At 44.1% G+C, this 22,101-nt stretch overlaps 1 protein-coding gene across 2 annotated transcripts in view; it reads left to right on the forward strand.

Moving 5' to 3' along the window:
* Nucleotides 1–22,101, forward strand: part of PKNOX1 (PBX/knotted 1 homeobox 1) — a 1,629,974-nt gene that overhangs the window by 548,650 nt on the left and 1,059,223 nt on the right. For both annotated transcript variants that reach the window (XM_044072234.1, XM_044072235.1), the window contains exon 5: nucleotides 20,060–20,156. In XM_044072234.1, the coding sequence (XP_043928169.1) occupies nucleotides 20,060–20,156 (97 nt within the window). The remainder of the gene's footprint in view (nucleotides 1–20,059; nucleotides 20,157–22,101) is intronic.

Genomic DNA, 22,101 nt, shown 5'->3' on the forward strand with positions numbered 1-22,101 from the left:
GTCCGGTTTCGGCTGAAACCATGGTTAAGCAAACCATGAGTGTCTTGGTTTCGCCAAACCGAAAAACTGATCTAAGTACAGCTGAACCTATTCCTACAACTGAGGCCCTGCTACAACTCTTGAATCGACCTCAGAAATTTTACCCACTACGGTGGTTGACTTATCAGACACCATCCCTTTGGATGTCTCTACCCCAGCACGTGGTGCTGCTAGGCCTCCAGCAGCCATGTCCATTAAGGCCTTCGCCAGGGCTAAAGCAGCCAAGACTACTAAAACAATGCCTGTTAAACCCCCCACATCCAGGCCCTCTTCTAGTTCTCAAATGCTTACATTGGCAGAAGATTTAATTTCTTTAATTAGAGGATCTCAATCTCACCCAGACAGGGCCTCTCAGCCCCCAGAGAAGAGACCTAGGGCAGGGCCCCTGAGCCAGTGTCCTCTGACCAATCTGCTGATGAATCAGACATAACTGACCAGCCTGAGGCTCCCTTCTCCAATTTTGAAGATTCTGATGCTGAAGAATCCATTCCTGCTGCTTCCCCACCAGAAGAATTCTCCTTTGGGGAAACCTTGCATGCCATGCGAGAACAGTTCCAATGGCAGCAACAGGATTTTTCAGACTCCAGAAAAAGACTTAGGACCTTTCTGCACCTCCCACAGCACAGGCCCTTAGCTATACCTCCTGTTCTCTCTGTGGTGGATGATGCTTTCAATGATGTTTGCTCCGCTCCAGATTCTTTACCCCCAGCCCCTGCCAAACCAGACAGATTTTACAGGGTGCCAGATACTCATCACCACCTTTACAAGGCCCCACTTGCAGACCCAGAAACTATATCCCAGGGTCCCAAGGCAGTAGCCGCGACCATAACTAAAAACCCTACTCCTTCTGAAAGGGAAGCAAGGTCATTAGACAGATGGGGTAAAAAGGTCTACACTTCAGCTACTCTCTCAGCTAGAGCTTTAAACTGTCAGTTTCATATGATACAATACCAAGAGTTTATGCTTGATCAGTTAACTAAAAAACTAACCACTGATGAATCTCTTGAAAAAAAAAAAAAATATGTATTAGAGATGGTAAATAACATACAACAGGTTAGCAACCATTCCTTAAAATGTGGCTATGATGCACTGGAGGTTTCATTTAGATCAGCCATGACAGACACAGTGATAAGAAGGCATGCATGGCTAAAGGAACAAGTTTTACCGGATCATGTTAAAGCTAAGCTGCTAGATGCTCCTATGGACAAGACAAGTTTGTTTGGTACACCTGCCCAGCAGGTTATGAAGAAAATGGAAGAAAAAGCAAAATCTGTTCAAACTGTTAAAGATTTCTTGCAGGTTCAACCCCCAAGGTTTAGCAGGAACTGGCCTGCCAAAAATTGGTCCTTTCCTGACTCCACAAAATTTCAAAGGGGCAGGAATAGACGTTCCAGAGGCAGAAACCAATCCAGAGGAGGTGCCTACAGAGGACGACAGTGGCAAGGTAACAACAGAGCCACAGACACAGCCACTGCCACTACATCAGCACAACCACAGTGACTTAACCTAAATCCGCCTACCAGGGAACAAATAGCAGCTCCTCTAGGCGGAAAGTTAACCTTATTTTCAAACAACTGGCACTACATAACAAAAGACAAGTGGATTCTACAAACCATAGATCAAGGTTATCGGTTTCACTTCCACACTTTACCAGTCAAAAGAGGAATGCCAAATCTACCTCCAAATCAAAAAACAGAGGCTCTACGCCAGATAATGGAGTTAGCAAACATGAGAGCTGTGGAAAGAGTGCCAACAGCAGAGCAAGGAACAGGGTTCTATTCCAGACTATTCCTAGTTCCAAGAAAGGAAAAAAGTTGGAGACCAATTCTCGACCTGTCCACCTTAAATACATACATCATTGTCCCAAAATTCAAAATGCTGACCCTACAGCAACTTCTTCCCATGCTGGGCAAGGAGTCTTGGCTGGTAACTCCAGATCTCAAGGAGGCATACCTGCACGTCCCCATTCGACCAATCTGCAGAAGATACCTCAGATTTCTTGCAGGATCAGAGCATTATCAATTCTCAGCATTGCCCTTTGGCTTATCTACTGCGCCCAGAGTATTCACGAAATGCCTGGCATCAGTAATCGCCCATTGCAGACTACAGGAATTCAAATTTACCCATACCTGGACGACTGCCTGCTACAAGGGGACAACAAAAGCAAGCTGACAACAGATTTACAAAGGGTCATTTACTTGCTACAAGCACTGGGATACACAGTCAATTTACAAAAGTCAAGGCTGATACCATCCCAAACAAGGACATTCTTGGGCTGAATTGGACACAGTAAAACAAATGGCATTCCTGACTACAGAAAAACAAAAGAACTTCCTCTTTACTTCTTGGCACTAACAAAACTGAACAAGTTAACAGCAAGAAAAGTACTGCAGGCCTTGGGCTTCATGGCATCATGCATAATCTTGGTTCCATTTGCCAGACTACATATGAGAAAACTACAGTGGTACCTAAAGAATTTATGGTCCCAACACAGACACAGTCTAGAAACAGAAATCCCACTAATTCCATGCTTAAAACAGGAGTTCCTATGGTGGGCTCAGGCATGCCAGTCAAACCCAGGCCTACCCTTTCGCAGATGTCAAGCAAGCCAGACCATCACAACAGATGCTTCAGACCTAGGATGGGGGCCCACATGCTGGACAAATGCGTGCAAGGATTGTGGACACAGGATCAACTTCACCTGCACATCAACCTAAAAGAAATGCTGGCAGTAAAACTGGCAATCCAAAAGTTCAAACCATTTCTCAAAGAGGGCCAGTTGATGATAAGGACAGACAACACCACAGTCATGTGGTACATCAACAAACAGGAGGCACTCATTCATACCCCTGTGCAGAATGACCTTGGAGCTGTGGACCCTGGCACTCAGCTACAACATCCAGTTACAGGCAATATTTGTACCGGGAAAGACAATACTCTAGCAGACATATTAAGCAGAACCACCCGGATGCCCACGAATGGAAGCTGCACCGGACATCTTCAACACCATCTCAAAGAAATGGGGAATGCCACAGATAGACCTATTCGCATCACCTCTCAATCACCAGCTCAAAAAATTCTGCACAAGGACCTTCCACCCACTAGCATGGAAGGTGGATTCGCCTCCTTCAACTGGAAAGGCCTAACAGCATATGCATTCCCACCTCTTCCTTTGATACACAAGGTACTACTAAAATCAAGGAAGAACGTCCAAGGATAATCCTGATAGCTCGAACTGGCCAAGACAACACTGGTACCCACTACTGAGGAGCATGTCTCGAACAATATGTGGCCAATACCCTGATGCCTTTGATGTTAACTCAGAACAACTACAGCATCATACATCCAAACCTAAAAACGTTGCAACTGACTGCATGGAACATCACATAGCAGCAGATAATCCAAAACTTTCCCAAAGAGTAAAAGACATTATTCTTGAAGCACGCAGACCTTCAACAAGAAGGAACTATGCTGGAAAATGGAAAAGGTTTGTCATTTGGAGTACGGAAAGAGGAAAAGATGTGTCAAACATAGATATGCCTAACATTCTGGAGTATCTGGCCGAACTTCTTCATTCAGGCCTGTCCTACTCCTCCATCAAGATACATGCATCAGCTTTTTCAGCAGAATACAGCTTTGATCCACCTGTTTTTTCGCACCCTTTGCTCAGGCAGTTCCTCAGAGGAATCAAGAATGTAAAACCTCCAAGGAAACCGCCATTACCAGCTTGGGATTTAAATTTTGTGCTAGAAAAATTGACACTATCACCCTTTGAACCAGCAGCAACAGCAGACCTACAACACCTGTCATGGAAAACTGCTTTCCTACTGGCAATTACTTCAGCAAGGAGGGTTTCAGAACTACAGGCCTTAATGGCAGTGCAACCCTTCCTAATCTTCCACCAAGATAGAGTGTCCATGAGGACTAATCCTACATTTATGCCCAAGGTGGTATCCAGAGTGTCTTTAAACCAGGCAATCCACCTACCTACCTTCTTTCCCAACCCACAAAACATAGGGAAAGAATACTGCATACCTTGGATGTACATAGACAGCTACGCTACTACTTGGACAGAACAAAAAATAGCAGAAAGACTGACCAACCTTTTGTAGCCTATGCAACAGGAAGGGAAGGAAATGCTATTTCCAAACAGACAATCTCCAAATGGATAGGAAATTGCATACGATTCTGTTACTCCTTCCATGGAAAACCAAATCCACAGAACATAAGACCTCATTCTACAAGGGCAACAGCCACTACCACAGCCTTCTTACGAGGAGTGGCAACCAAAGACATTATTGAGGCGGCTACTTGGACCTCCGTGCATACATTTGCCAAGCATTATAATTTGCCTCTATATTCCAGATCCCGAGCAGGGTTTGCCACTGCTGTACTGCAAGGGATCCTAAACACACCATAATCTACTTTTATCCTCCTCCCTAGTTGGCTATGGTATTCTACCCAGTTGTTATGACTGCAGATGCATCCATGAAGGACATAGTACAGTTTTGTACCTACCATAAATGTAGATGTCCGAACTGGATAGCATCTGCAGTCAGGATTACCTCCTCCTTCCCCTCTGTGGTACTCCTAGGGTGTTTACCCTCCTAATAGCTAGCTGTTGGGGAGTCTTTATGGTGTATTTGTTTGTATATATGTACATACATGCTTATTGTTGTGTTTACCTCTATCTATTTGGAAACATTGGCATCCATCCAAATTGTAGCCTGCAAGAGGGCTTCTGGCATCTGGGGCAAGAAACACTGAAGAAAATGGCGTCGGCTGATGCCTTAATACCCGAAGACCAACAGAGATGACGTCGGGTGGAGTGCGACATCAGCCGAAGGCGGACCCGGACTTTGGAATCCGGCCGACTGAAGGGCTGCCTGACGACAGGACAACCCCGGTTGTTATGACTGCAGATGCTATCCAGTTCGGACATCTACATTTATGGTAGGTACAAAACTGTACTTTGCGCTACTACCTGGACAGAACCAAGGGCAATAGAAAAACTGACCAGCTTCTAGTGGCCTATGCAACAGGAAGGGAAGGAAAAGCAATTTCCAAACAGACAATTTCCAAGTGGATAGGAAATTGCATCAGATTCTGTTACTCCTACCATGGAAAACCAATTCCACAGAACATAAGACCTCACTCTACAAGGGCTACAGCCACTACCACAGCTTTCTTACGAGGAGTGGCAACCAAGGACATTATTGAGGCGGCTACTTGGACCTCCGTGCATACATTTGCCAAGCATTATAACTTACCTCTATACTCTAGATCCTGAGCAGGGTTTGCCACTGCTGTATTGCAAGGGATCCTAACTACACCATAATTCTTCTTCCTCCTCCCCTAGTTTGGCTATGGTATTCTACCCATTTGTTATGACTGCAGATGCATCCTTGAAGGACATAGTACAGTTTTGTACCTACCATAAATGTAGATGTCCGAACAGGATAGCATCTGCAGTCAGGATTACCCACCCTCCTTCCCTCTGTGGTATTCCTAGGTATTTACCCTCCTAATAGCTAGCTGGGGATCTCTTATGGTGTATTTGTTTGTATATATGTACATACATGCTTATCTTTTGTGTTTGCCTACTTTTTTTTGGAAACATTGGCATTTACCCAAAATTTAGTTTTCCAAGAGGGCAACTGGCATCTGGGGCAAGAAACACTGAGGAAAATGGCGTCGGCTGATGCCTTTATACCCGAAGACCAGCAGAGATGACGTCGGGTGAAGTGCGACACCAGCCGAGGCCAGACCCAGACTTTGGAATCCGGCCGACCGAAGGGCTGCCTGACGACAGGACAACCCATTTGTTATGACTGCAGATGCTATCCTGTTCGGACATCTACATTTATGGTAGGTACAAAACTGTACTTTGGGGAAACTTTTTTTGCCTCAGACCGATGTCAGACAAAGTTAGTAATTGCATTTCATGTGGGAAGCAAATACCGTATAAGGATTTCCATTCCTTCTGCATTCCTTGCTTAGGCCTAGACCACGACGTCTCGACCTGTCATTTTTGTGCTAGATTCAACAAACGCACTATTAAGTGTTGGGCGGAGTTCGCCCAACACTATTTTGGTAAAAAAATTAATTACATTATGTCATCGGATACTCCGACTCCAGTTTTGAGTAAAAGATGCAAAGATAAGGACTGACATACGAGGTCCGCGACTTCTACCGACACCACGCTAAAGCCGGCTACAGGTGCTCCGGTTCTCAGCGAGGCACCTACTCAGCCCCTGACTACCGGTGACGCTTCTTTAGCAGTGTCTTCTGTGCCCGAGGTCGCAGGCTCCTCGGCCCCCACTCCGATTACAGATACCGACGCCACTCTTGGCGGGGAAACTCAGAGTTTAGACAGGCCTGCCACCTCTCAAGGTATCTTCAGGCCTTCCTCTTTTTCCATTAAGGCTTTCACAAAATCTAAAGCAGCCATGAAAACTAAAAGACAAGCTCCACAGAGCCCTTCTCAAGGCCCCATGCCTGAAAAACAGATGCTCAAAATGGCTGAGGATTTGATTACTCTTATCAGGGGTTCTCAACCCCCCTCGGACAAAAGGCCCCAACTGGAGGAAGACTACCCTTCCTCAGACCAAGCCTCTGTTACCTCAGAACATTCCGAGGACCAGGAATATTCATATTCCCCTTTTGAAGATTCTGATGCTGAGGAGTCCATTCCCTAGGTCCTCCCCCTCTGAGGACTATTCTTTTGAGGAAACCTTACATACCTTGAGGGAACACTTTCACTGGGAAGGCCAAGATTACTCAGATTCCAAGAAAAGGCTCAGGGATTTTCTCTTGCTTCCTCAGCACAGGCCTCTGGCTATCACTCCGGTCTTGGATATATTAGATGATGTGTACACAGAAGCCAGCCTCAACCCAGATTCCTTACCTCCAGCTCCTGTTAAACCTGACAGGTATTACCGGATTCCTGATTCACACCAATTCCTATACAAAAGCCATGCTGCTGACCCAGAAACTATTTCACAGGGTCCCAAGGGAATTAAGGCCTCTACTGCTAAAAACCCATTACCTTCTGAGAGGGATTCCAGTGCTTTAGAAAGGTGGGAGAAAAAGGTATACACCTCGGCCACTTTAACCATGAGGGCATTAAACTGTCAGTTCCATATGTTAAAGTATCAACAGTTTTTGTTATCTTAGTTGAAAAGCAAAATGACAAAACTTGAACAACCAGATTTAAAGGAGCTGCAGGATTTGTTGCATAGTGCAGAGCAAGTGGGTAAACATACCTTGCAATATGGTTTTGATGCTTTAGAGGCCTCATGTAGAGCTGCTGTTACAGGGTCTGTCATACGTAGACATGCTTGGCTCAAAGAGCAAACCTTACCAGATCATGTCAAAGCTAAATTACTAGATGCATCTCTTCAAAAGGTGTATTGTTTGGTGTTAAAGCTGAGGAGGTACTAAAGAAAATGGAGGAAAAGGCAAGATCAATGCAAACAGTGAAAGATTTCCTACAGGTACAACCTCCACGTTTCAGCAGAAACTGGCCTTCAAAAAATTGGTCCTTTCTAGCCACGGACAGACCTCAAAGAGGTAGATACAGGCACCCGAGGGGTAGAGGGCAATCTCAAGGATCATTTAGAGCCAGACAATGGCAAGCACCTACACCAAGAGGTGGAGAAGATAGATCACAGTCATTCAGAAAGCAGACACAATGACTTTCCCCTTTGCATGCCAAACAAAGCTTTAATGGCAGCACCTTTAGGTGGAAAACTGGCATTATTTTCAAAAAATTGGCATATTGTCACAAAAGACAAATGGATCCTGGACATTATAGACAGAGGCTACAGATTCCACATGTCCTTCATGGATGCATCTGCAGTCATAACAAATAGGTTGTCCTGTCGTCAGGCAGCCCTTCAGTCGGCCGGATTCCAAAGTCTGGGTCCGGCTTCGGCTGATGTCGCACTTCACCCGACGTCATCTCTGCTGGTCTTCAGGTATAAAGGCATCAGCCGACGCCATTTTCCTCAGTCTTTCTTGCGTGGCCGCCCAAGCAGAAGCTGTTCGCAAGTGCCGGTCGGTCAGATCCAGAGATTACTACTACGAATACTACGAAGACTACTAAAAAGCTAAGTACCCCGTTGGGGACTCTTTCTTGCCTCAGCCGATGTCAGAAAAAGTCAATAACTGTTTAACTTGTGGGAAACAAATACCTCATAAAGATTTCCACTCTTATTGCCTGCCTTGCTTAGGCCCAGACCACGACGTAGCAGCCTGTTCGCCTGTGCTTCCTTCAACCGCGAACGCTTAGGCGTCGGTCGGAGTTGCTGAACAGTTTTTCGCTCAGATTTTGCGTACATTATGCCGTTGGATCCTCCGACTACCCAAATTGTTAAAAAGCAAAGAAAAGACCGACACTCGCGGTCCGCGGTTTCGGCGAAACCACGGTTAAGCAAGCATGAGTGTCTCGGTTTCGGCGAAACCGAAAACCGGTCAATCTTCAGCCGAATCCATGACTACTACCGAGGCTCCTGCTACCTTAGTTGAATCGGCCTCAGAAATTTTGCCTACAATTGTGGTTCCTAGTGATTTATCAGACACCATCCCTTTGGATGTCTCTACCCCAGCACGTAGTGCTGCTAGGCCTCCTGCAGCCATGTCTATTAAGGCCTTTGCCAGGGCTAAAGCAGCCAAATCTGTTAAATCAGTGCCTGTTAAGCCCCCCTCACACAGGCCCACTTCAAGCTCACAAATGCTTACTCTGGCAGAGGATTTAATATCCTTAATTAGAGGATCCCAATCTCACCCAGACAGGGCCTCTCAGCCCCCAGAAAAGAGACCTAGAGCAGAGCCCCCCGAGCCAGTGTCCTCTGATGATTCTGCGGATGACTCAGACATTACAGACCAGCCAGAGGCTCCTTTTTCTACTTATGAAGACTCCGATGCTGAAGAATCCATTCCAGCTGCCTCTCCACCAGAGGAATTTTCCTTTGGGGAAACCTTACATGCCATGAGAGAACAATTCCAATGGCAGGGACAAGATTTCTCAGATTCCAGAAAAAGGCTTAGGACATTTCTGCACTTACCACAACATAGGCCCTTAGCTATACCTCCTGTACTGCCTGTTGTGGATGATGCATTTAATGATGTTTGCACTGCTCCTGATTCTTTACCTCCAGCCCCTGCCAAACCAGATAGATTTTACAAGGTGCCAGACACTCATCACCACCTATACAAGGCCCCTCTTGCAGATCCTGAAACTATATCCCAGGGGCCTAAAGCAGTAGCCTCAACCTCAGCCAAAAACCCTATTCCTTCGGAAAGGGAATCCAGGTCCTTAGAGAGATGGGGGAAAAAAGTTTACACCTCTGCTACTCTCTCAGCTAGAGCTTTAAACTGTCAGTTTCATATGATCCAATACCAATAGTTTATGCTTGATCAGTTAACTAAAAAGCTGTCCTCTGATGACTCCTTAGATAAGAAATATGTATTAGAAATGGTGAATAACATCCAACAGGTTAGTAACCATTCTTTAAAATGTGGCTATGATGCACTGGAGGCTTCATTTAGATCAGCCATGACTGGCACAGTGATAAGAAGGCATGCATGGTTGAAAGAACAGGTCTTACGGATCATGTTAAAGCAAAGCTGTTAGATGCTCCTATGGATAAGGCCAGTCTATTTGGTACACCTGCTCAGCAAGTAATGAAGAAAATGGAAGAGAAGGCAAAATCTGTACAAACAGTTAAAGATTTCTTACAGGTTCAGCCCTCAAGGTTTAGCAGGAACTGGCCTGCCAAAAATTGGTCCTTTCCAGACTCCTCAAAATCCCAAAGAGGCAGGAATAGACGCTCTAGAGGCAGGAACCAATCCAGAGGAGGTGCCTACAGAGGACGACAGTGGCAAGGCAATAACCGAGGCTCAGACACAACCACTGCCACTGCAACAGGACAATCACAGTGACTTGGCTCTGACACCGCCTACCAGGGAGCAAATAGCAGCACCTTTAGGCGGAAAGTTAGCCTTATTTTCGAAAAATTGGCACTATATCACAAAAGACAAATGGATTTTGCAAACCATAGACCAAGGCTACAGGTTCCACTTCCACACATTACCAGTAAAAAGAGGAATGCCAAGCCTACCTCCAAATCAAAAAACAGAAGCTCTAAAACAGATAGCAAAATTAGCAAAGATGAGAGCTGTGGAAAGAGTACCAATAACAGAACAGGGAAAAGGATTCTACTCCAGACTCTTCCTAGTACCAAGAAAAGAAAAGTTGGAGACCTATTCTCGACCTGTCCGTCTTAAACACATACATCATTGTCCCAAAATTCAAAATGCTGACCCTACAGCAACTTCTTCCCATGCTGGGCAAGGAGTGTTGGCTGGTAACTCTAGATCTCAAGGAGGCATACCTGCACGTCCCCATACGACCAAATTGCAGAAGATACCTCAGATTTCTTGCAGGATCAGAGCATTATCAATTCTCAGCATTGCCCTTTGGCTTATCTACTGCGCCCAGAGTATTCACAAAATGCCTGGCATCAGTAATCGCTCACTGCAGACTACAGGGAATCCAAATTTACCCATACTTGGACGACTGCCTGTTACAAGCGGACAACAAAAGCAAGCTGACAACAGATTTACAAAGGGTTATTTGCTTACTACAAGCCCTGGGATACACAGTCAATTTACAAATGTCAAGGCTGATACCATCCCAAACAAGAACATTCTTGGGTGCGGAATTGGACACAGTAAAACAAATGGCATTCCTAACTGCAGAAAAACAAAAAGAACTCCCTCTTTACTTCTTGACATTAATAAAGCGGAACAAACTAACAGCAAGAAAAGTACTGCAGGCCTTGGGCTTCATGGCATCATGCATAATCTTGGTCCCACATGCCAGACTGCATATGAGAAAGCTACAGTGGTACCTAAAGAATTTATGGTCTCAACACAAGCACAGCTTAGAAACCGAAATCCCACTAATCCCATGCCTAAAACAGGAGTTCCTATGGTGGGCTCAAGCATGCCAGTCAAACCCAGGCTTACCCTTCCACAACTTTCAAGCAAGCCAAACCATCACAACGGACGCCTCAGACCTAGGATGGGGGGCGCACATGTTGGACAAATGCATACAAGGATTGTGGACTCAAGACCAGCTGCATCTGCACATAAACCAAAAAGAAATGCTGGCAGTAAAACTAGCAATCCAGAAATTCAGACCATTCCTCAAAGAAGGCCATTTAATGATAAGGACAGACAACACCACAGTCATGTGGTACATCAACAAACAGGGAGGCACTCATTCTTACCCCCTATGCAGAATGACTCTGGACCTCTGGAATCTGGCTCTGAGCTACAACATCCAGTTACAGGCAATATTTGTGCCGGGAAAAGAGAACACCCTAGCAGACATGTTAAGCAGAACCACCTCGGATGCTCACGAATGGATGCTACACCCGGACATCTTCAAGGCCATCACAGAGAAATGGGGAATGCCACAAATAGACCTATTCGCATCTTCACTCAATCACCAGCTCAAAAAATTCTGCACAAGGACATACCACCCACTTGCATGGAAGGTGGACTCTCTATCCTTCAGTTGGAAAGGCCTGACAGCATATGCATTCCCACCTCTTCCTTTGATGCACAAGGTACTACTGAAAATCAAAGAGGAACGTCCAAGGATAATCCTGATAGCTCCGAATTGGCCAAGACAACACTGGTACCCATTACTGAGGAGCATGTCTCGGGGGAGAATGTGGTCAATACCCCTGATGCCTTTGATGTTAACTCAAAACAACTACAACATCATGCATCCAAACCTAAAAACCTTGCAACTGACTGCCTGGAACATCACATAGCAGCAACTAACCCAGACCTATCCCAAAGGGTTAAAGACATTATCCTTGAAGCCCGCAGACCTTCAACAAGAAGGAACTATGCAGGAAAATGGAAAAGGTTTGTCATTTGGAGTACTGAAAGAGGAAAAGATGTGTCGAACATAGATATTGCTAACATCCTGGAGTACTTGGCAGAGCTTCTACATACAGGCCTGTCCTATTCCTCCATCAAGATACATGCATCAGCTATTTCAGCAGAATACAGCTCGATCCACCTGTCTTTTCGCATCCTCTACTCAGGCAGTTCCTCAGAGGGATCAAGAATGTAAAACCTCCTAGGAAACCACCATTACCAGCATGGGACTTGAACTTTGTGCTAGAAAAGTTGACACTCCCTCCGTTTGAACCAGCAGCAACAGCAGATCTGCAACACCTATCATGGAAAACTGCTTTCCTACTGGCAATTACTTCAGCAAGGAGGGTTTCGGAACTACAGGCCTTAATGGCAGTGCAACCCTTCCTAATCTTCCATCAAGATAGGGTGTCCATGAGAACTAATCCTACATTTATGCCTAAGGTGGTATCCAGAGTGCCTTTAAACCAGGCAATCCACCTACCTACCTTCTTTCCCAATCCACAGAACAGGGGGGAAAGACTGCTGCATACCTTGGATGTACATAGGCAGTTACGCTACTACCTGGACAGAACCAAGGGTAACAGAAAAACTGACCAGCTTTTAGTAGCCTATGCAACAGGAAGGGAAGGAAAAGCAATTTCCAAACAGACAATCTCCAAATGGATAGGAAATTGCATAAGATTCTGTTACTCCTACCATGGAAAACCAATTCCACAGAACATAAGACCTCATTCTACAAGGGCTACAGCCACTACCACAGCTTTCTTACGAGGACATTATTGAGGCGGCTACTTGGACCTCCGTGCATACATTTGCCAAGCATTATAATTTACCTGTATACTCTAGATCCCGAGCAGGGTTTGCCACTGCTGTACTGCAAGGGATCCTAACTACACCATAATTTTTCTTCTTCCACCCCTAGTTTGGCTATGGTATTCTACCCATTTGTTATGACTGCAGATGCATCCACAAAGGACATAGTACAGTTTTGTACCTACCATAAATGTAGATGTCCGAACTGGATAGCATCTGCAGTCAGGATTACCCACCCTCCTTCCCCTCTGTGGTACTCCTAGGGTATTTACCCTCCTAATAGCTAGCTGGGGGGAGTCTCTTATGGTGTATTTGTTTGTATATATGTACATACATGCTTATTTTTTGTGTTTGCCTTCTACTTTTTTGGAAACATTGACATTTATCCAAAATTTAGCTTTCCAAGAGGGCAACTGGCATCTGGGGCAAGGAACACTGAGGAAAATGCCGTCGGCTGATGCCTTTATACCCGAAGACCAGCAGAGATGACGTCGGGTGAAGTGCGACATCAGCCGAAGCCGGACCCAGACTTTGGAATCCGGCCAACCGAAGGGCTGCCTGACGACAGGACAACCTATTTGTTATGACTGCAGATGCTATCCAGTTCGGACATCTACATTTATGGTAGGTACAAAACTACTTTTCACACCCTTCCAAAAATGAGAGGCATGCCAAACCTGCCACAAAATCAAAGGGCAGAGGCACAAAAACAAATTTCAGCTCTCATGGACATGAAAGCTATTCAAGAGGTACCTGCAAAAGAACAGGGTCAAGGTTTTTATTCCAGACTATTCCTGGTACCAAGGAAGGACAAAGATTGGAGACCTATTTTGGACCTATCCATCCTAAACACATATTTACTCGTACCAAAATTCAAGATGCTCACATTACAGCAGCTTCTTCCCATGCTGGGCAAGTAGTCTTGGCTGGTAACACTGGACCTCAAGGAGGCATACCTGCATGTCCCTATCAGACAAGATTGCAGAAGATACCTCAGATTTCTTGCAGGTTCAACCCATTATCAATTCTCTGCATTGCCCTTTGGCTTATCTACTGCGCCCAGAGTGTTTACAAAATGCCTGGCATCATTAATTGCCTACTGCAGACTTCAAGGGATACAAATATACCCATATCTGGACGACTGCCTGATCCAAGCGGACAGCAAGCACATACTTCTGAAACACCTGGCCTTTGTAATAAAATTGTTGAACTTTCTGGGATACACAGTCAACAAAAAGAAATCAAAACTAATACCCTCTCATGCAATAATTTTCCTGGGTGCCAGCTTGAATACAAACACCCAGATGGCTTACCTCACGCCAGAGAAGCAAGGGCAACTATCTCAATACTTCAGAAAAATGGCAACCTTCACCAGGCTCACTGCAAGGAAAGTCCTGCATGCTCTGGGATTCATGGCATCTTGCATCCTACTGATCCCATGTGCAAAGCTGCATATGAGGAAACTTCAATGCTACCTAAAATACTTATGGTCTCAACACAGCCACAGTTTGGAAACAATTATACCACTCATTCCATGTCTTCAAAAGGAATTTCTGTGGTGGGTTCAAGCATGCCACAGAAACATAGGTCTCCCCTTCTGCATGCCTCAAGCAAATCAAATCATCACAACAGACGCCTTGGACTACGCCTGGGGGGCGCACATGACAGATCAGTGCATTCAGGGCAAATGGTCCCAAAAAGAGAAGCACCTACACATCAATCAAAAGGAAATGCTAGCAGTACAAAATGCTGTTATGGCCTTCAAAGACCTACTGCATCCAGGCCAGCTATTGATAAGGACAGACAACACCACAGTGATGTGGTACATAAACAAACAGGGAGGAACTCATTCATACCCCCTGTGCAGACTAGCCATGTCCCTTTGGAACACGGCTCTGTAATTGCAAATCCAACTTCAAGCACAATTCCTGCCAGGGAAGGAAAACACGCTGGCAGACAACCTAAGCAGAAATATGACTGATCCACACGAATGGAAGTTGCATCCACAAGTTTTCGCAAAGATAATTCAGGCATGGGGATGGCCAGACATAGATCTCTTTGCTACCCACAAAAATTACCAACTGAAAACATTTTGCTCAAGGACCTATCATCCACAGGCCTGGAAAGTGGACGCACTTTCTTTCAATTGGACAACATTGACAGTCTATGCCTTTCCACCTCTTCCTCTGCTGCCCAAAGTGCTATTAAAAGCCAGAGCAGAGAGGCCAAAGATGATTCTCATTGCTCTAGACTGGCCAAGACAACACTGGTATCCACTCCTGAAGAGCCTGACGCATTCCCCTCCATGGATCCTGCCTCTAGTGCCTCTTCTGTTGACCCAGCACAACTTCAAACTCTTCACAGTCAGCTGAAAACCCTCAATCTAGCCGCATGGAGGATTCCTTGATTTCCCAACAGACCCTCCTCTCCAAGGAGGTGCAGGATGTCATCTTGGAGGCCAGAAGACCTTCAACTAGAAAAGCCTACTCCGCCAAATGGAAATGGTTTTGTGCCTGGAATCAGAAAAAGGGCCAGAATCCTTGGGTACTAAATTTACCTCAAATATTGCAGTACCTAGCTGAGATGTTAAACAGTGGACTTTCCTTCTCCTCCATCAAGATCCATGCTTCAGCCATTTCTGCACAATACAACACTGATCCTCCTTTATGCTCTCATCCTCTCTTAAGACAGTTCCTCAGAGGGGCTAAGAATATAAAACCCCCAAGGAAACCACTAGTACCTGCTTGGGACCTCAACTTCATTTTAGAAAAACTGACCCTGCCTCCATTTGAGCCAGCTGCCTCAACAGAACTGCAATATTTGTCATGGAAAACAGCCTTCCTTCTGGCTATCACCTCAGCACGCAGGGTTTCGGAGCTACAAGCCCTCATGGCTGTGCAACCTTTCATCATTTTCCATCAGGACAGAGTTTCCTTACGAACCAACCCTTCCTTTATGCCAAAGGTAGTATCCAGTGTAGCCTTGAATCAGACTATCCACTTACCTACCTTTTATCCTAACCCACAAAACAAAGGGGAAAGACTACTACATTCCTTGGACATTCACAGACAACTTTGTTATTATTTGGACAGGACAAAGCCATTCAGAAAATCAGAGCAATTCTTTGTGTCCTATGCTACAGGTGCTCAAGGAAGGGCTATTTCCAAACAGACAATCTCAAAATGGATAGCCCACTGCATACGCTTTTGTTACTCATTGCATGGAAAAACTGTACCTACAAGCATCAGATCTCACTCCACAAGGGCCACAGCTACCTCTGCAGCTTTCCTCAGGGGGGGTTCCTACCAAGGATATTTTGGAAGCAGCCACTTGGAGTTCTGTGGACACTTTCTCCAAGCAGTATCACCTTCCACTATACTCTAAATCTAGAGCGGGCTTTGCCACAGCAGTCTTGCAGGGCATCCTTGCTCCTCCTAGTTCCACTTAGTGCCTGCCACCCCTTTTTTAGCTTTGGGATTCTACCCATCTGTTATGACTGCAGCTGTATGCACGATGAACATAGTACAGTTTTGTACCTACCATAAATGTAGATGTTCGTGTGCTAATACAGTTGCAGTCCAGGTTTCCCTCCCTCCATCCCCTCTTGGGACAGGCCTTATGACAAACACCTCCTCATACAACCTGATTGGGGTATTCTTTTTTGGTGTATTTGCTTGCAAACTACTGTTTTTTGATTATATTACATTGCATTATTACATAAGTTTATGTTTTGCCTTCCTTCTGGGGGCACCTGACATCTGGGGCAAGACAAACTGAAGAAAATGGCATCGGCTGGTTCTTTTATACCCCTGCCACACTGACGTCAGGGAAGAAGCGACGACAACCGACGCTGGACCTAGACTTTGGAATTCGGCCGACCGAGGACCCGCCTGACGGCAGGATAACCCATCTGTTATGACTGAAGCTGTATTAGCACTCGAACATCTACATTTATGGTAGGTACAAAACTGTACTTTACCCTTGATGATTGATTGCCTGTTGGGTGGTAACTGACTGTTACGTCTTTTAGTTTTATGTTAGTAGATCATTCTGGTGGGGAAGAGGTCTGATTTATTATATTTGACCAGTGGGCTGGGGTCCTGGTCCTTTTATCTCTGGTGTTTGGTGTTTTAGAGCTCCCCTTCTTTGGCAGGTCTATATTGTTTGGTTGAAGATTCTTAGCAGCACTCACTTAATATAGAAGGTTGGCTGAACTGTAGGCTTTAATTTTATATTGTTTTTCATAAGGAAAGACTGTTTAAGATTAGATCTTTCCTTCATGCCTCAAGTGATCTTTGAAGTATTTCAACACAGTCTGTTCACTTGCCTGTATGCCATCTAAAATAGGAGAAGGAAATGATTTTGCATACTGAAGAAGGGCATTGATCATTCATGTACTATAATAAGAGAACTTAGCTACTGAGTTGGTTTCTTCACTTGCTTACATCATTTGTTTCCGTATGCCTACTGTGTAACTCTTTACAAGTAACTTAACTAATGAGTGCTACAAGGTTGTGCTTGGAAACAGGAAGTTGTACCTGGTTGTTTACGAAATTAATAATAAAATGAAGGGTAAACAGAGTTGTCCATTTACTGACTTGACCATTTCCATGTTGTTTTCCAAACTGCATTATCGTTTGTTATAAAAACATAACACTTGTCATGCTGAGAGATGTACCACTTGAGGACAGCTTTCCTGTGTTGCACATTCACCTTTGTCATGAAGTCTGATGGTTGTCCACATTGATGTGAAACATACGTGCAGATGGATTCACTGCTTTGATTAAACTGCTGAAAAGTGTTAAGTTATGGTAAACTAAACACTAAAGCAGATCATTGCTTTAGCTTTTCTGGTGCACTTCTAGCACATGACAGCTTTCTCTTGAGTAAGACGTAGTTTGTTTAGCTCAGTCAGGTGCCAGTGCTATGACAGTTGATATTTGCAAATTCTGTAAAATGTTCATTGATTGGGAAGAGTAAGGAACAACTCCAGTACATCAGCAGTTACCACTGCAGCCTTCTTGACAAATCTATTTGTCCGAAGTATCTGTGATGCTGCTGCTTGGACATCCTTTTTCATATTCTCTAAAAATTAATAAATTACTAAACTACATGTCCAATTTACAGGTAGAGAGAGAAAATTGCTTTGGCTGTCTTGCAGGGCATGCTGTACACATTTGACCTTTGGAGCTGAGGGCACACTTGTACTCTCCCATTTAAGTCATACTGCAGTGATCACTAATTTTCAAATAGTGATATGATTACTGGGGAACAGGCTAACTCCTTCTGTCCTTCTGATTCTGAACATATTTTATGTGTAATGGTTTCTGTGCTACTTATCTTTGTACCATATGCAGGCTTTAAGGGTTTGTTCTGCATATTTTGGTGTACTGCACATGTTAACTTATAGTAAGTTGTTTTCTCCATTATGTAATTATGTAGCATGTTGACTGGGTTATGTATTTGCTGGCTTTCCTTTCATTATAGTAAGGTTAAGCTTTCAGAGTACCTTTAAATTAACCCAGCCCATTCACTGGCATAATCACAGTTTGCCTGAACTTGAGTATCAGAAACAGCACAGTAGGGAGTGCATTGTATTTTTTTTCTTAGCCGCTTCTCATAATGTGCACAGCATGCAACTATATCTGTGTGCCCTTCAGGATGTCCATGTCCTGAAAACAGTTGAACTGTGGAACTGCCCTCTGCTTTCTTCTGTAACACATTCATACTATATGAACATCTGCTTTAATGATGAGTATACTAGAACAACTTTACTTTTCTTTCTTAACCGCCATTTTGGATTACAGCTTAATATGAAAGATTCCACCCATTTGTAATATTTTACTACATAGATGCTAATCCCCAAGTAAGGTAGTGCAGTTATGTTAGGTACCAGTGGATGTTCAAGAGAAATTTCATTTGTGTAGTAGGATAACCCACTATCCTTACATCAGTAAAATTTTAAATTGGGTTTCTCCATGGTTACAGTTTATAAGAGCATACTTTGATGTTGTTATGTACAGCTTGTTGAACTCTTGGAAACGCACAGGGTAGATCTCTTGGAGATCGCCGTAGGGAATATTTCCCTTCACTTCAATGTAGTGCGATCTCGGAGTTGGTATATTTAAGTAGTGGGGGGTATGGGGGGTGCAGGGTGGCTTGCCCTCCTGCATATTGCATTCAGGTAGTTTTTTTATTTTTAGTTTGTTTATGTTTGATGTTTGGAAACTTCGCTCATATGGAGTCGATCATATGAGATTCAAAGTTTTCAGACTTTGAACATATAATATAGACCCAGATCTCTTGAACAATATTAAAAATGTGTTTACAGTGTTTTCAAGTGTACATCCACAGAGTTACTTTTTTATCTGACTGTTTATGGTGGAGAAGTACCAGGTATTATAACAAATGACAGCACAAGACATGCATTGCTATTAACAGAAAAAAACTGAACAAAACAAACAACACCAGAATTACCTTTTGTAAAGGCTTAAACCTTGCCTGTGATATTAACAGGACCTGCTGGAGAGATAGGTATGTATCCCAGAGACTACCTTGTCTATGGAACATGCTCCCCATCTATGTAAAGCAGAGTTCCTCCTTAATGCAATTCAAGTGCAACTTGGACAATTGGACGGGAAACCGGAAATTCATCCCTGGTTTGGCACCTATGTCTCTAATGGTCTAAATGGTCATCTCTCAGGCTTATGCTTACACTTATCAAGGGTATCAGAACTTGTCAGAGATTTGGGATGCATGGCTAGGCTTTAAAAAGCCCTTGTATACGTTAACCTAGTGAACACCTGTGAACAGGTGAAAGGACTTCTTGGAGAGAACTTCCAGGATTAACTTCAAAAAAAAAAAAAAGAAAAAAAAATCTATATGCTGTGTCTTTCCACACACCTCCCTCCCTCAGTGATCTGCTGTTATGGTGAGTATGTCATATAGGTGTTTTTCCCTTTTACAAACAGATCCATTTGCTGTCTGTTGCTATAGTTTACTGTGTTCCTGAGTTTATAATAATAAAGTAGTTAGTCACTGCATTAAATTGTGTTCTACTGTTTTTATATTATGATCAATTGGCAACTTTTGTATGCCTGATAATGTGGTAAATTATTGTTAGGAAAAAGCCTCGAAATGTAAATATATATGTTTTTAATGGCTTAGTACTTTTGTTCAGTACATGTTTGCTGTATCTGTGGATCTGTAATGCTGTATTTCTTTTATTTTTTTATGTATTCAGCAAGTACAAGCTGCCATCACAGGTACACTTAGTCCACAAGGCATTGTGGTTCCTGCAACACTGCAGCAAGGAAATGTAGCTGTGGCAACTGTAGCAGGTATAGTGAGCTCTTCAAGTGTATTTTTTGCACTGTAATTGGGTATTTGGTCTTTTGTAATTTATCTTATAACTAAATAAAACAGGTACACAAGAGTACACATCTTTATTGTGAAAATATTGTGTTTTACTGCTGGATCTGTACTCAAAACAGCTTTCTTGGGCAATTGTGTCACAATTCCTGTCTTTTTTCCTCTTTATTGTTAATAGTAACTGTATTTGTGCACACTGCCTGGTCTGATGCCATAGTCTTGTAGTTTGCTTTGCAGCAGTGAGAGTATTGTGATCTACTGCAGTAAATGTGTTCCATAAAGCTTTTATAAACGCTTATTTCATATTTTCTTTTTTTTTTACCACTTTTCAGCTAAAAGTAATTGTAGTTGCAGAAATCTGCTTGGGGGATGCCATAGTCTTTTAAGTTTAATTCACAGTAGTGGCAGTATTGTGATTTTGCTACAGGATCTGTGTTCTGTTACAGCCAGTTTTCATTTGCAGTATATTTGGGAAGTATTATTTTCTGCTTGGTAGTGCCTACATAGGCTGCATTTATTTTGAAACCGTTGCTACTGCTATCCCTGCTAATTTTCTGTCAAATTGTATGTCCTTCTATTCATATGCTGCTGTATCCATAACATAAGGGAGTCTGCCTCTGTTCGACTCGTATGTCTGGCCATCCTACAAAAGATAGATTCTGCTGCAAAGGTATGCGTGACATCCCATGTCTCTCAGCGAATGTCAGTCATAAGCAGATGTCGGGCACAAAACAGACATCAGCATGCACCTATCTCCGAACTTTTCTGCTGCCTGTGTGATTGCCAGCTTTGGTCATCGCTCCCTTGTAGAAGTGACTTTGTGCTGTCCAAATTTAGATAAGTACCCCATAAGGGTTTTTGATTATTGTTTGCTACTGTGTTTTGGGTCTCATGTCAGGTAGAAAGGGCAAGTGCCGGTGTGGAAGGCAGATTCCTCATAAAGACTTGCACAAGCTCTGCCTGTTTTGTTTAGGCCAAGACCACGACCACACTTCGTGTGAAATCTGTCAGGCCTTTGTCCCCAAAACCCTAAGGGGTTGTCTTGCCATGTTAAAGTTATACTTGGAGAACCAGCACTTGAAATGTCTAACTAAAGACATGGACCTGACTTTAGGAACATTGGAAGAGACGCCCACAAAAAAAGGCCAAGAAATCGTGGCCTGATCCTACAGCTGTGCTGTCTATTCTGGTCGTACCTCTCGAGGTTGGTGAAGGCTTGGAGTCCGAGTTGTAATCCACGGATCTTCCTTTGGCTGGTATCCAGGAGGAGGCCATCAAAGAAGCCACCGGCAAGTCCCAGAGGGAGTCACAGGCATCCGACTTGGGTGCTGGGGCGAACCTAGGCTTACTATTTCCAGTGACCCACTTGGGGTTTCCCAAATTATTGTTCGTGAGGATGTTATCTCGGAAGTTATGGAGCACTGCCCCTCACCCGGACCTCTATCCCTCCATTGCATCACAGACAAAAAGTTCTGCTGAAGATTTGGAGAGAACAACCACAAATCTTGTTTATGACCCCCCTCCTGGCTAAAGCAGCATTGGATGTCCTTCTATTCCTGTTGCAGTATTCTAGTTGTGGGATTTCCTGACCTCAGGCGACTCATACATCGGCTCCTATACAAAAGCTTCAGCTTGGCTGTTGTAGCATGCGTGGGACGTCAGAAATGGGGCCATAAACCAGGGGCCTTAAATGTGACGTCTGTACACACAATCCCCAGAACTTTTCAGCTGCAGACGACCGACGCATCGTGTGATCGCTCCTTCTCAGACGTCGCATCTAAAAACTAAGTAACCCATTGGGTTTCTGTTTTTCCTTACATAGCTGATTGTTATTGCTTAGGCTTGGTTGTTGTAGCAATTTTTAGCTGATGTCAGGTAAAAAGGATAAATGCCAGTGCGGGTGCCAGATACCCC

Source organism: Protopterus annectens, chromosome 5.part0 (assembly GCF_019279795.1).
Source record: "Protopterus annectens isolate FY-2018-M chromosome 5.part0, PAN1.0, whole genome shotgun sequence".
Classification (NCBI taxonomy): domain Eukaryota; kingdom Metazoa; phylum Chordata; order Ceratodontiformes; family Protopteridae; genus Protopterus; species Protopterus annectens.